Here is a 14,330-nt window from a genome sequence, read left to right as displayed (position 1 = left end):
AATGTTGCTGCACTTGTGAATTTTATTTATTTATTTTCGAACAATGAGATTTGAGCAGAACAATCCCTTGAGCGAGTACAAATTTAAAAAAAAAAACGGCTTCAGGGGATTCCCAGGATCGTATTATACATTCTAAAATAACGTCTTGACAAAGACGTGGAGTTTTTATCTTAATATTAGTTTTTGAAACAAACGTACCATCCATATTTTTATAGCTGTATGCTCTTGAGGATTCCGCCATCCACTACCACCGTGGAGTTCAATCTAGTTGGCCAAACGATTTGATAAATTATAATATAAGAACACGCTGGATGCTTCCAACTGGATTAGAAAAACAGCCTCTGATCGCGTTATAGCTCAATAAATGATTATTGTTATTGTCATTATTCGGGGTCTGGTGGTTTTTGTTCGTGTCATATGGGTATGTGGGTTTTCGGTGCTTGTAATACGGGAGAAAATCATAATTTGTATCCTTCGGACGTGAAAAATTTATTAAAAGAACAATGTATCCGGCTTGTGGTAGGAATTGACTGATAAATATCGTCTCGGACAGGGACAGCGAGTGACGACTGTAGATGCTGCTATTTTTTTCGTACCCAATCGCTGATAGCCTCGAGGGGCTATTTCGATTTCGCCGGACTGATAGGCGAGCTTACTACTACCTTACTTACTACCGAGAGGTTCCACAAGAAACTCAGTGGGTTTTGTCTAACCTAACCTTGGTTTCATGTCGAAATTGTTCGAAGTCTCCTAAAACTTTATATTTTTATTCCTGTTTAGTATAAGTCCGAGTTTAAAACAAACGTATAGTGACAGTAGCGATGGCCCAACGTTTGTTTTTGCACTCTTGTAGACAGTCCGAGACATAGTTATAACGATTATGCAATTTAGTTTCACGCTCACATGTCTAATGTGACACGTAGCGCATGCGGAAATGGGGTCAGAATATAAACAATAACAAGAATTATTGTATGCACTACCTACATTTTACATGATTGGAAATATAGGTGTGAACTCTAGATTGGATAATAGGTATATTGCCGAATTCACATCTGCTGTAGCTTTATAAATAACTAGTTAGGAGTTATTACAGAGAGATAGGCGCGCATAGTGAGGTTTCTCACTCTCATCGCTTGAGTCATAGACACCGCAGCCAGCGATAATCTATTTATACAAGTTTAATTTAAAAAACTGATGTAAACACCCGTCTTGTTCTTTTTTGCTTTTTGTACCCTTAACAAGGAACTTCAGCAGGGCAACAATTGTATTGTTTTTATTCTAACGTAATTTTTTTACGTTGTAGTCTAAGAATAAATAGACTTATTATTTATTCGTAGGTTGTAGTATGTAGCACGTAATGTCATATCAATTCCTTCAGCTGATCCTGTATTTACATTGCGATTTTATTTATTATAAACTAGTTGACCCGGCAAACTTCGTAGTGTCTCAATCGAGAAATAAAAGACCTAAACTTTATAAAATAAAAAAATATTTTATAAAATAAACTTAAAACAAACAAAAGGAATATGTCCGACGGGGGACACATCAAAGGGAAAACAAAATTGTTATTTTTATTTAATTCTGAGCATTCTCATATTTATCTACCTTTTAAACCTCCTCTGGACTTCCTCAAATAATTCAAAACCAAAATTAACCAAATCGGTCCAGCCGATAGGCACTTAATGAGCCCGTTATATGAAAAATAGAACGCTTTTTTTTTCTACCTAAGCTGATGGTCTTGAGAGACCATATCAGCGTCACCGGGCGAGTAGATGAGCTCACGGGGCTCAAACCTAAGACGTTATTAACGTGTTCGTATCAATGTTTATTATGAATAAGACCGTACGTATTTATCTGCGATTTAGTAAACTTTAGATTTGTTTTAAGTCAACATTTCTGTAATAGTTTATCTCCTACGGATCTGCCTCGGAAATTGTCGCTGTAAACATAAACAAGCATACCGTGTTAAAGGGCTGGACATATCTTCAGAAATACCAAACAAGAACTACTACTAAAGGCTTACTGAATACAGAATTAATCTAACAAAGGTACTGACGCCCGCCCTTACTACTAGTAGTACACAGTACTACCCCAAGGCAAAATACTACTGAAGTCTTCTGCCCCGTCTGAGGGTTCCAAGAAAGAAAATAAAACACTGCTGCCAATCAGACACCAGACCGGCGAGACGATTAAAGATATTTATTTTTCCCGGTAGCCTAAGAGGCTATTCCAGCTACGCCCGGACGGGTAGGTGAGCTCACGGGCTCAACCTGAGAGAATTTGCCAACACTAGCCCTAGCAAGAGCAGTGCTTCGCTGAATCTACCACCGGATCGGAATCGCGACCCACTGAGAAGATCCGGGGCGAGTAACTCAGTGGGCTAAGAGACGATTCATGATAATATCATAAATTAAAGTATGTACCTCTCTCTGGATTTAATGTGTGTTTTTGTCATTATACAACGTGCTATAAAATACCCCGTAAAAAATATAATTAATTATCGAAGCCAAAAATTTTGTCAACCTAGTATGCTGTCACGTCAGGGAACTAGATTATTTAACAGAAAGGCCTACGTAACTATTTTACCTAATAATTGCCTACTTTAGTAGTTTTTCTGTTTTTCATTCATAAATGTTTGCAACCTCAATACAAGGATTTCATTATACTGGAGTACTGGCTTCAAAGAATATGAAGTTGGAAAAAAAAAATGATATAATTTTCAAATCTTTTAATATTTTTGTCGCTCCGCGAATTAGGTTGGAATGTAAAAAGGTACATTCTGCGTAGCTTACTCTTAAATTTTACTGAAATAGGGGTTACACATCAGTGAAAATAATTTTTATTTTTATTTTTTTGGGGTATGTTATACAGCGTTACTGCGGTTCTTAGCCCACTGAGTTTCTCGCCGGATCTTCAACGGAATAATAGATAAAGAAGGTTTTACCTTTAAGGGTTTACCTTATTTATCTATTCCGTGGGATCTTCTCAGTGGGTTGCGTTTCCGATCCGGTGGTAGACTCTGCGAAGCACGGCTCTTGCTAGGGTCCGTGATGGCAACGTCGGCAGGTTTGAACCCCGTGAGCTCACCTACTAGTTAAGGTTACACTGAAATAGCCTCTCAAGGCTATCAGCTTAAGTAGGAAAAAAAGAAGCGGTTCTTAATTATTGCGTATGGACTCGTTGTAAGGATCCATTTAATCTCCTTTCGGCTTTACGGGTAGCTCTGTAACGCCTTGTATATTGGCGACTTTTCGACCACATCACAGATTTGGCGGTCGCGAACGACTAAGGCTTTGTTGGTCGTCGTATGAATATTTTGCTGTGAAGCATAAATGTGGTTAATTTTTGCGACTCACGCGAGACTTGAAGAAAACGCAACGATGTTAATGAGTTCTAGTTCTGAGTACGTACTGTATTTTTCGGCGTAATCATTAAATTAAAACAATAATTTGTTTGTCACTGACGTGTCCGCCCGAGAATGAGATAACGTCAATGCTCAATGTTTTTTTTTTTTGTTTTTTATCTGACGAACGATTTATTTCCAGTGTCGACTTTGTAGTGTAACTGTGAAGTTCTTGAAATGGTAAGTTATCATAATTTTAAAATATGTTTGTTTTACAAGTTTTTAATATTATTAAACTATCTCGCAATATCACTTTTTTCATGATTCCTGGTCAACGCAGCTGTGGGTAAATATTAATATTGATAAAATGAATGTAACTGTGTGTGATTTTAATTATGAATGTTTTTGAGGCCTGGAATTTTTTGGCCCATCTAGTAGACATCAACATCTTGGAGATGCGAATTTCAGCAGAATATAATTTGTAAGAGGCTTTGTCCTTCAAAAATAATGCTTAATTGTTAAAAACTATAATATAGTTAGTAATTTCTTAAAATTGTAGTGTAGGTACCCGTTTTAATAGATGTAAACACGTTTGAATATCACAGTGGAAATTACCACACAATAATTTTAAATCTTCGACTATGCACAGTTCGAAATTTTGTTAGGAAAACATCTGCTCGCCATGTGATCATATTTTTTACAAAATTTATATTTTAAGTATGATGTAAGAATATCGTGGATCCGCTCGTGATGTTGACTTAGAAGATAAATATTTGAATAAATATCTTTTTACTGGGACTGGGAATGCCTTTCGGTTTGAAGGCTCGGGCAGCCGTTGCTGAGCGCTCCCTATGTGACAAATACGGTCACCGTTCTCGTCGAACTCGACGAGCGAACTAACCCATAGACATAGCCCATTAAGTTTCTCGCCGGATCTTCTCAGTGGGTCACGATTCCGATCCGGTGGTAGATTCTGCGAAGCGCTGCTCTTGCTAGGGCTAGTATTAGCAAATTCTCTCAGGTTGAGCCCGTGAGCTCACCTACCCATTTGGACGTAGCTGGAATAGCCTCTTAGGCTACCAGCGAATAGATAGAAAAAAAATATGTGACAAACTTAAACGAATCATTATCTATATATATATAAAAATGAATTGCTGTTCGTTAGTCTCGCTAAAACTCGAGAGCGCCTGGACCGATTTGGCTAATTTTGGTCTTGAATTATTTGTGGAGATCCAGAGAAGGTTTAAAAGGTTAGATAAATATGAAAATGTTCGGAATTAAACAAAAATAACAATTTTGTTTTTCCTTTGATGTGTCCCCCGTCGGACGGATTCCTTTTGTTTGTTTTAAGTTTATTTTAAACAAAAGTTTAGGTATTTTATTTATCGATTGAGGCACTACGAAGTCGGCCGGGTCAGCTAGTCATAAATAATTTAAATTTTAACATTTAATTTTATAAAGGCTCAAATATACACACACACATTCACTAACAAAAGTAGTGTAATCCGAGACATATAAGTACAGCGTCAGTACCAACCTGCATTGTCATCTGTTGCACCATTGTCCGCACAATAGACTCCAACAGCTCCAACCTTGGTGACGTTTGTTGCGACAAGCCCAGTATTTTCTGATTCTGAAGGTCATACTTTAGTTAATTGTAATGTTGTTGATTTGTTATTGCTTAGACCGGTGTTACTTTGACCTCTTTGGTCAATTGTTTTGAATTTAAATCGCCTTAATTTTTTTAAACCGCCTACATATGAGTATATTTTATATATATTATGTTATATACCTAATGGAATTTTTAAACGTCATTATTACATACTCCAAAATATAGGATTATATTGAAACTTAGCACACTTGTAAAGGGTCGATGGCCATGTAATTATTTTGAAGGTAATTAAAAACATCATAAGAAATTTTAAATCAGAATAAACATATTTGTTAAAATATGAATTTGATTATGAATTTACTGGTGATAGGACCTTTTGTGAGTCCGCGCGGGTAGGTACCACCAACCCGCCTATTTCTGCCGTGTAGCAGTAATGCGTTTCGGCTTGAAGGGTGGAGCAGCCGTTGTAACTATGCTTGAGACCTTAGAATTTATATCTCAAGGTGGGCGGCGCATTTACGTTGTAGATGTCTATGGGCTCCAGTAACCACTTGACACCAGGTGGGCTGTGAGGTAGGCCACTCATCTGAGCCAAAAAATTTAAAATAACAAAATTGAACAAAATTATAAAAACGATGGGTGAAAATCTATTTGATTTAAACGACATTTCGCTTAATACACGACATTTGACTTTTTTATTTTAAGGCGCTGTTTTATTTGGTATTAGCATCAGCAATTCGATGTATTGAATTGAACTTCAATTATGTTTACCACATTCAAATAGCTGAAGAAGTTTTTTTCTTTTTTTTTTTCAAATATAATTTATTAACAAATTTAATGTTTAAAAAATTTCGTTAAACCAAATAAAATAATCTTTTCACCCATCGAGTTTTTTCAATGTTGTTCAATTAAAATAGACTATTTTCAAATTAATATTTTAAAATTTTTTTTTTATTCTGATCTAAAATTTCCTATGATGCTTTTAATTACGATAAACCTAGATAACCTTAGAACGTATTAACGAAATATAAAACAAATTCTCTATATTTGAAAAATATTTTCTACATTTTTTAGTTTAATACTTTTTAGTTCGACTAGCTACAAAAGCGTGTTATTTAGAAATATTATTTAGCATTTTAAATCCACTTTCACACTACTTAAAATTATATGTCAAGAACGAAATTTATTATTGATACTTTAATTTAAATGTTATCTGTATATTAATACGTGAAGCAAAAACTTTGTATCCCTTTTTACGAAAATTGCGCGGACGGAGGAGTATGAAATTTTCCACACTTATAGAGAATATAGAGAAGAAGTGCACAATGCTAATATTTTGTTAAAATAATGCATAAAAGATACATTAAATCAATAAAGAAAACATTACACACACACTACATACCATGTATTTGACGCACACATGCATGAATACTATTAATTGTCAAACTTTTGTTCTTGACGTCTGTGGTCAAATTGAGAATACATTAAAATTAAATATTGTTTGTGTTTATTAATATTTTTATAGTGTAGCCTTGGCGAAATTTGTGATTATAGAAGTATAAAATACAATCATAATAGGGTACAAATTTATTATACAATTCCAATTAATTATAGTCGAATTTCGACTACTGCGGGACCTCTAGTTAATGTAGTTATGTTATGTTAGTAATGTATTATATATTAGATAAACTTTTTCAAGACCTTCAGAGGTCACGGCCCACGTGATTTTGAACCGTAACCGGAGTTACATAAGCACGCCGATTGAAGTATCAATTGCATTGATTATACTCTTACTACCGCTGGCGTGATAGTTTCGCGCCGAAATAATTAATCCAAGGAGAACATACTCTTTCCGTCTCTTTTAAATCAAGCGCATACCTTAAAGTGCTATAATCAAAAAACAAAAAAAATACAATTCTTCAACTACATTTTTGGAGTTTACCAGTACTATACTAAACTATACTGAGACCTTAGAACTCATATCTCAAGGTGGGGGGCGGCATTTGCGTTGTAGATCTCCATAGACACAGCTCTGGTAACAACTTAACATTACGTGGGCCGTGAGCTCCTCCACCCATCAATGCCATCGCTAAACGAGCGATATAATTTTTTTTATAGAAAGAAATAATTTTTGTTTTTTTTATTGCTAAGGTAGGTGGTCGAGCTCACAGCCCACCTGGTGTTAAGTGGTTACTGGAGCCCATAGACATCTACAACGTAAATGCGCCACCCACCTTGATATATAAGTTCTAAGGTTTCGAGTATAGTTACAACGGCTGCCCCACCCTTCAAACCGAAACGCATTACTGCTTCACGGCAGAAATAGGTAGGGTGGTGGTACCCACCCACGCGGACTCACAAGAGGTCCTACCACCAGTAATTACGCAAATTATAATTTTGCGGGTTTCATTTTTATTACACGATGTTATTCCTTCACCGTGGAAATCAATCGTGAACGTTTGTTGAGTACGTATTTCATTAGAAAAATTGGTACCCGCCTGAGATTCGAACACCGGTGCATTGCTCAACACGAATGCACCGGACGTCTTATCCGTTAGGCCACGACGACTTGCAAATGAAATGAAACAAATCAAATATTTATCCCTTGTCCTCGCTATTTCATTGCAAGAAATTCAGTTGATATTATGCAGATGAGCAAGGCAATGTTTGCTATTACGTATCGCGGTCTGAAAATAACAATGGGACTAGCCTCGTCGCTGGGAGGTTGTAAAGGCATCCAATTTGAATGCAAATTTGAGGCTAACCAAGCATAGGTTCTTTTTGGGTATCCAGACAGCTAACCGACATCGGTATTACCAAGAAATACAAGACTAGAATATCGTTACAAGGGTCGAAAAGATCATGAGTATGTTAACACCGACTTTTTTGCTTGTAAACTATATGGAGTTATGGAATCCTTATACGTTCTTACCCATGCATCAGCCCGCTGAGTTTCTCGCCGGTTCTTTTCAGCCAATCGCGATTGATTCTGATCCGGTAGTAGATTAATTCGCGAAGCAGTTGCTCTTGAGTTGTTAGGTCTCCTTTGGAGGCGCTCGGGCAGCTGTTAGCAAATTCCACCACTCCTGGCTGAGCCTTTGCTCGCCTACCTCTCCTGGTGAAACTGGAAAGGCCTCCGGGCCACCAGTAATCCTTAAATCATAAAAAAATACATTCTTAACTAAAGAAAATCGTTCTTTCGATCCACGTCTGGGATATAAGTTAACAAAAAAAAAAAGGAACCAATATTCTAATTAACGTAGTGACCATTTTTCGGTCGCTTGTGTTTACTAACACAATAAGGTATTTCGGTGAAATGAGGTGTAACAAAAATACAAAAAAAAAAAAAAAAAAAAAAGGTCAACGTTGTAATCTGATTAAGGGATATTCGTTTCCCATTTAGGTGTCTAAATATTAGCTTATACTAAGTAAGCATTGGGTTCGAGTTCTAATATTAAGTAGGTATTCTATATCTTTTTTTTATTTATTGCTGAGATGGCTGAACGAGCTCACAGCCCACCTGGTGTTAAGTGGTTACTGGAGCCCATAGACATCTACAATGTAAATGCGCCACCAGCCTTGAGATATAAATTCTAAGGTCTCAGTATACTTACAACGGCTGCTCCACCCTTCCCAAACCGAAACGTATTACTGCTTCACGGCAGAAATAGGCGGGGCGATGGTACCTACCCGTGCGGACTCACAAGAGGTCCTACCACCCGTAAAAAGATGTTTTCGGCGTATTTATAGTTTAATTTCTAATACAATATGAACTTTCAGTGCACAGAAAACTATACATTATTTAGGGTTGCTTCGAAAAACATGTATAGTATTATTATGTAAGTAGTATATAAGAATGCAAAATACAAAGCATATAGGTACACATGGACTTGGAATTTCACACAAAGACAGTTTATCATCAGAAGAAAAATATTGGAAGTCGTCGTGGCCTCATAGATAAAACGTCCGTTGCATTCATATCGAGCGATACGACTGGGCCGGTCTTCGAATACCGCAAGCTAATACAATTTTTTATAATGAAATACTTACTTAATACATATCCACGAACTACTTCCACGATGAACGAATAGTATAGTGTAATATATTTTTTTTTATTGCCCTTGTAGGCAGACGAGCATACGGCCCACCTGATGGTGAGTGGGTACCGTCGCCCATGGACTTCAGCAATGCCAGGGACAAGATCAAAACCTGCCTAAGATCAAAATGTAGTATCGTGTAATAAAAATCATATAATATTATAATTTGCTACAATTGTGCCATCTCAATAGATTTAAATACTCAAGATCAAACTGTAAAAGTAATTTTAATTACTAGATATTAGTTACATTATCCGGTACATCGGTTAGGTTTCTTACGTGGATCTAATTTCGGAAACATTATCAGAATCCAATTAATTTGATCAAATAATTTGGTGTAGAAAAAAATCGAATCTTATACCTTTAAACGAGCAATTCTTGTATATATATAATCTGAATCTCGGAAACGGCTCCAACGATTTTAATAAAATTTTGTATACATGGGATTTCGGGGGCGATAAATCGATCTAGCTACGATTTATTTTCAGAAAATGTTGTTTTGCTCGTGTTTTCAATAATCAACTTTATCAATAATCAAGTTTATGACTCTTCCCGATATCTAATGGCGAATAATAATACTATTTTTCATAATTGAGAGCAACTAACTGCTTTAAAGACACAATAACACTAAAGCTATTTCAGCAGATGGCGTTGTTAAGCCACCCGAAGCCACTTAAAAATGCCTAAACGATCCTGGAATATTTCATCATTTTATCAATAATAATATGTAATTCGTATTTAAATATAATATCAAAAAAATACAATTTATCAAGAAAAAAAAAAACCGAGCAAATCTCGATCATCGTCTAGTAGTAATTTTACAAACAAATCAGATTTTTAAATTGCTTACGTAACAAAAGCACAAACGAAGAATAAACACCCTTCTAACATAAGTTACAATTATGTGAATAAAATCGTAAAGTCAAGAGTCAAGTTAAATTATTGTGAATAAACAACAGGGGTCCGTTCTAGAACATTCTGAAATTGGAGAATTCATTCTGAGGACGTTGCTGGAATTGACATAAAATGTACAGTAAAACCAGAAATAATCTTTCAAAACTGATCTCCGTGTGCCGCCTACGCGTGCGGTAAAGCTATCCCTCGAGGTTATTAGCAAGTAGGAAATATAAATTAAAAAAAAAAAATGTTCAATCGACTGGTTTACGAATAAAATTCATAATAACAAAAAACTCAAATAATTTTGACCGATTATGCAGTATACAAGATCTCCCTAACCAAAAAATAACTCTTTAATCGTGTTACTTTCACAGAAAAATATATAATCAAAATTTCTCGGGAATCAGTAAAATAGCTGCTTTTTTACTTATTCACGCTTGAATGCGACAAGTATATTCACACTTATTAAAAAACAAATCTTATAGTCATTGTAGTTGCAAATAACGGGCACTTACTATAATTGTTCTCGTGTTTATTAATCATTTCATTGCGTGTCGATAGAAACTATTAAAAAAAGATCTATGGGAAATCCAAGATGGCGCACGTTTCGCGCGCTTTCCTATACCACTTTTTCTTTTAGCCGTTATGGGAAGAGTTTTTCATACCAGTTCACTTTCAACAATGTTTTGTTTGTATTAATTTTATCGATGGATACTAATTAACGATTTCTCTGATGATCAGTGAAATTTTATTATTCAATAAGTATCTAATTTAAACAATAAGAAAAATACATAATTATTTGAAATTGAAATTGCTCTTTTTGCCAAAATTGAGTCACGATTTCGTTTCTCGATATAAGAATCGTTAATTTTTTTTCAAAATGTTGTTTAATTTTGCTTCTTTTATCTACTTTTGTTTTATAGATATGCCTACAAGTAACAACTAATTATAAATCTGTTCGTGCAGTATAACATTCTGATCAAATGCATATCCGACCTTAGCCATTTATGTTTTAAGACATAAGACATTTCGCTTGACGTCTAAATTTTGAACATCACGGAAACATCCTTGGGCCATAGAAAAATAATATGACGACAACGCACTCCATACGCCGCGCCGCCTTTGTTTTCAATACCGATATACCCTCAAATTATTTATTTTCCGTTCACCCCTTCCCAGAATACCGCAATATGACTTCAACTCGCCGTCATGTAAGTTTCAACACTTTCTTTTAACTAACGCGCAACGCGAAACGGAGCGAGGGGAGTGAAATTTCTATTTTCGGACATACAATTTCAGTTTCAGTTCGTTTCCCGCGTGAGGCGCGACGGCCGCCATTGCGCTGTTTCCGAAAACCAACAAAATTTTACTTACTTTAATAAAAACGTCATCGAAATTTCGATTTTTGAATAATGACCGTTGACGCCACAGCGACATCTGTGTCCGGTGTTAATATCAAAGTAAGTTTTTTGTAGATTGAATATTTCCGTTTTCGACTGTAGCAGGACTGCGGTGTGAATATAGCTTCATATCATATGCGTTGAACGGGAGAGTCCTTTTCCCGGGACGACTATGAAGTTTGCAATGTTTATATTACATTTCTACTTGAATATAGCGTTGTTTGAAAGGAGACTGCGTTTGTCTTACAGTGTATTTTTCAGAGCGTTCTTAATCTAAACTTTGAATTAGGCTTCAATTATAGATAATAGTTGTGTTAATAATTACGTATTTTTTTAGATACACTAGTATAATACATGACCAATTATTTTTTATAATGTTCAGAATTAGAAACATATTATTTCCACGATAAATAATAAAAACAGCCAATATTTGATACATGGGATATCAACGATAAGAAAGGAATGTTACTTCCATTCTATAAGTAATTTAAACAATCAAACGATAATGCAAAATAGTCAAAGATGACTATTATTATTTCATGCTCAGTTAAAAACAAATACAAGATGGAAGTATAGCTTTGAGAATGTATAATTTAATCAAATAAAATTTAATCAAAACTTGAAGAACTAATATCAATAATCGTTACTTTAGAAGTTAAAAAAAACACCCACAAATGTATTTTTTTTTTAAATAAATGTTGCCAATCTATATCTAATTTAAATAATATTTCTAATTCAGACAGAATACAATATAATATAAACTGATAGATATCCTATATAAACTCTATAATCGTTATGAAAAACATACGAAAAACGATATCATAAGGAACCTCTTAATACGAGATAATACACGGAACGAGTCATTCGTGAGTCAATATGACTCAATCAATACATGTTTATTTTGCACTCGATTCACTTTTACAACGATGACATATCGATTTCTTTTATTGATAGTGTTGATGATAGGTGAGTACTTAAGTGTGCGTTCCGACCGTGAAGGATAAAACTCTAAGTCAAATTAAAGCAAACTTCTGAACATCAACACTACAAAACTGATCTTCGTTGACGTCAGACCAGAATGAGCATGAACTCTGCATCACTCACGGCATATGAGGCCGTCAGCGCAAAATTGGCCAAGCTTACCATAGTTAGTATGGAAGCAATGAGGTTTGAATTTTCATGAATTTGAATTTGAGTAGGCAAAAAAAACAATACGCTCAAAAATAATGTTCAAAGCTATCTGTTATCTATGGGTGAAACGTTGGATAGGCCGGTTTTGCATCAAAATTTATTATATTTTAAATAAATTCCAATATCACAAAGGCTGAATACAAAATATTGTGGGTTAGGCCACTTTTGCGCTGACGGCCTCATTTGTAAAAGGGGTTATTCTAAGTCGTGAATTAAACTTTTGGATATTTAGGTTTCACTTTTTTTGTTACTTATTTATATATCCAGATATTAAGCATTCCTCTGAAAACAGATGCTTAAAAGCCCTAGTACTAAAAATGATGCAAATTTTTCCCTTGTAGAAGAAATGTATGTAAAAGCTAATTTTCCTTCATTGTCGTATCGTCAGAACGGTTAAGGTCATCTACTCCTGGTTTGTGGTGAGCCTGGTAAACCCATGTAAACAGGCGCCAAATGCCGGCTTGACTTGGTCGATCCATCGCATAAGCAACCTTCTAAAAGTGAAGACAATTATAATAACAATAATAAAATTACAATATCAAATATTATTTGTTCAAATAGATTTTGTTTTTTAAGGGATTTTATGACCTGGTAACTAAGACCTTTAAGTCATGTCTTGTTTTAATTTATTTCTTATTTTTATGAAAAATGATGAAATAAAATGAAGATGATTAATTTGAGATATTAATCAACTCTGATGAAATTAAATGAAATGAGATGAGGTAATATGATGAAAAAGAAAAAGGCTCTCTTCCATCTACCGGGAACGTGTTATGAGCTTCTTCGGACACATCATGCGGTCTCCCAGACATGAATTAGAGAAGCTCATAATTACGGGTCGAATAGAAGGCAAGCGCGCCGTGGGCAGAACACCAGCCAGATGGTCAGATCTAGCAAGAGAAGCACTCGGTGGTAGTCTGTACCATGCAGTCCATGCCACCCATGATCGGGCGCATTGGAAGTACATCGCATGTGGTCGCGATCCTCAGTAGTGAGGGAACGATATAGAAGAAAATATGATAAATGTGACAATAGAACAATAATAACAATAAATAAATATGTAAATATTTACTAACAATCACGCCACGTTAACAGGTCCCGTACTAAGTTCGTAAAGAACTTGTGTTACAGTTACCAGATAACGGAAATAAATGTAAGATTTTTATTATACACATACATATATTTAATATACATCCATAACCCTGGAAAAGACATCTTATATTTATCAAACAAATATCTTTTCTTGGCGGGATTCGAACCCGCGACCCCCTTGTGTAGTGACCATGTCACTCACCACTACACCAGACGGCCGTTTAACGTATTTGAGGTGAGTATAGTGTACTCGTATACAAGAAAGAACAAATCTCTATGACCGCTCATCATACATATATCTATTTAGCGCTGCATCTGTTAAGTTAGTTTTGAAGTCGTCGTGGCCTAAAGGATAAGACGTCCGGTGCATTCGTATGAAGCGATGCACCGGTGTTCGAATCCCGCAGGCGGGTACCAATTTTTCTAATGAAATACGTACTCAACAAATGTTCACGATTGACTTCCACGGTGAAGGAATAACATCGTGTAATAAAAATCAAACCCGCAAAATTATAATTTGCGTAATCACTGGTGGTAGGACCTCTTGGGAGTCCGCACGGGTAGGTACCACCACCCCGCCTATTTCCGCCGTGAAGCAGTAATGCGTTTCGGTTCGAAGGGTGGGGTAGCCGTCGTAACTATACTGAGACCTTAGAACTTATATCTCGAGGTGGGTGGCGCATTTACGTTGTAGATGT

General features: G+C 35.6%; 1 protein-coding gene across 4 annotated transcripts in view; it reads left to right on the top strand.

Moving 5' to 3' along the window:
- Nucleotides 1-14,330, top strand: part of CRMP (Collapsin Response Mediator Protein) — a 76,211-nt gene that overhangs the window by 23,974 nt on the left and 37,907 nt on the right. The window contains exon 1 of one of the 4 annotated variants that reach the window (XM_089739623.1): nt 3,434-3,583. The exons of 1 other annotated variant lie outside the window; for it this stretch is intronic. In XM_089739623.1, coding sequence (XP_089595749.1) covers nt 3,581-3,583 — 3 coding nt within the window. In that variant the 5' untranslated portion in view covers nt 3,434-3,580. Of the gene's footprint in view, nt 1-3,433; nt 3,584-11,251; nt 11,410-14,330 lie in introns of those variants that run through there. 2 more of the 4 variants (XM_089739624.1, XM_028169881.2) reach the window with 2 other exon arrangements.

Source organism: Bombyx mandarina, chromosome A1 (assembly GCF_030267445.1).
Source record: "Bombyx mandarina strain Sakado chromosome A1, ASM3026744v2".
Taxonomy (NCBI): Eukaryota; Metazoa; Arthropoda; class Insecta; order Lepidoptera; family Bombycidae; genus Bombyx; species Bombyx mandarina.
The sequence above is the reverse complement of the archived record's forward strand: the minus strand, read 5'-3'. Positions and strand labels throughout refer to the sequence as shown.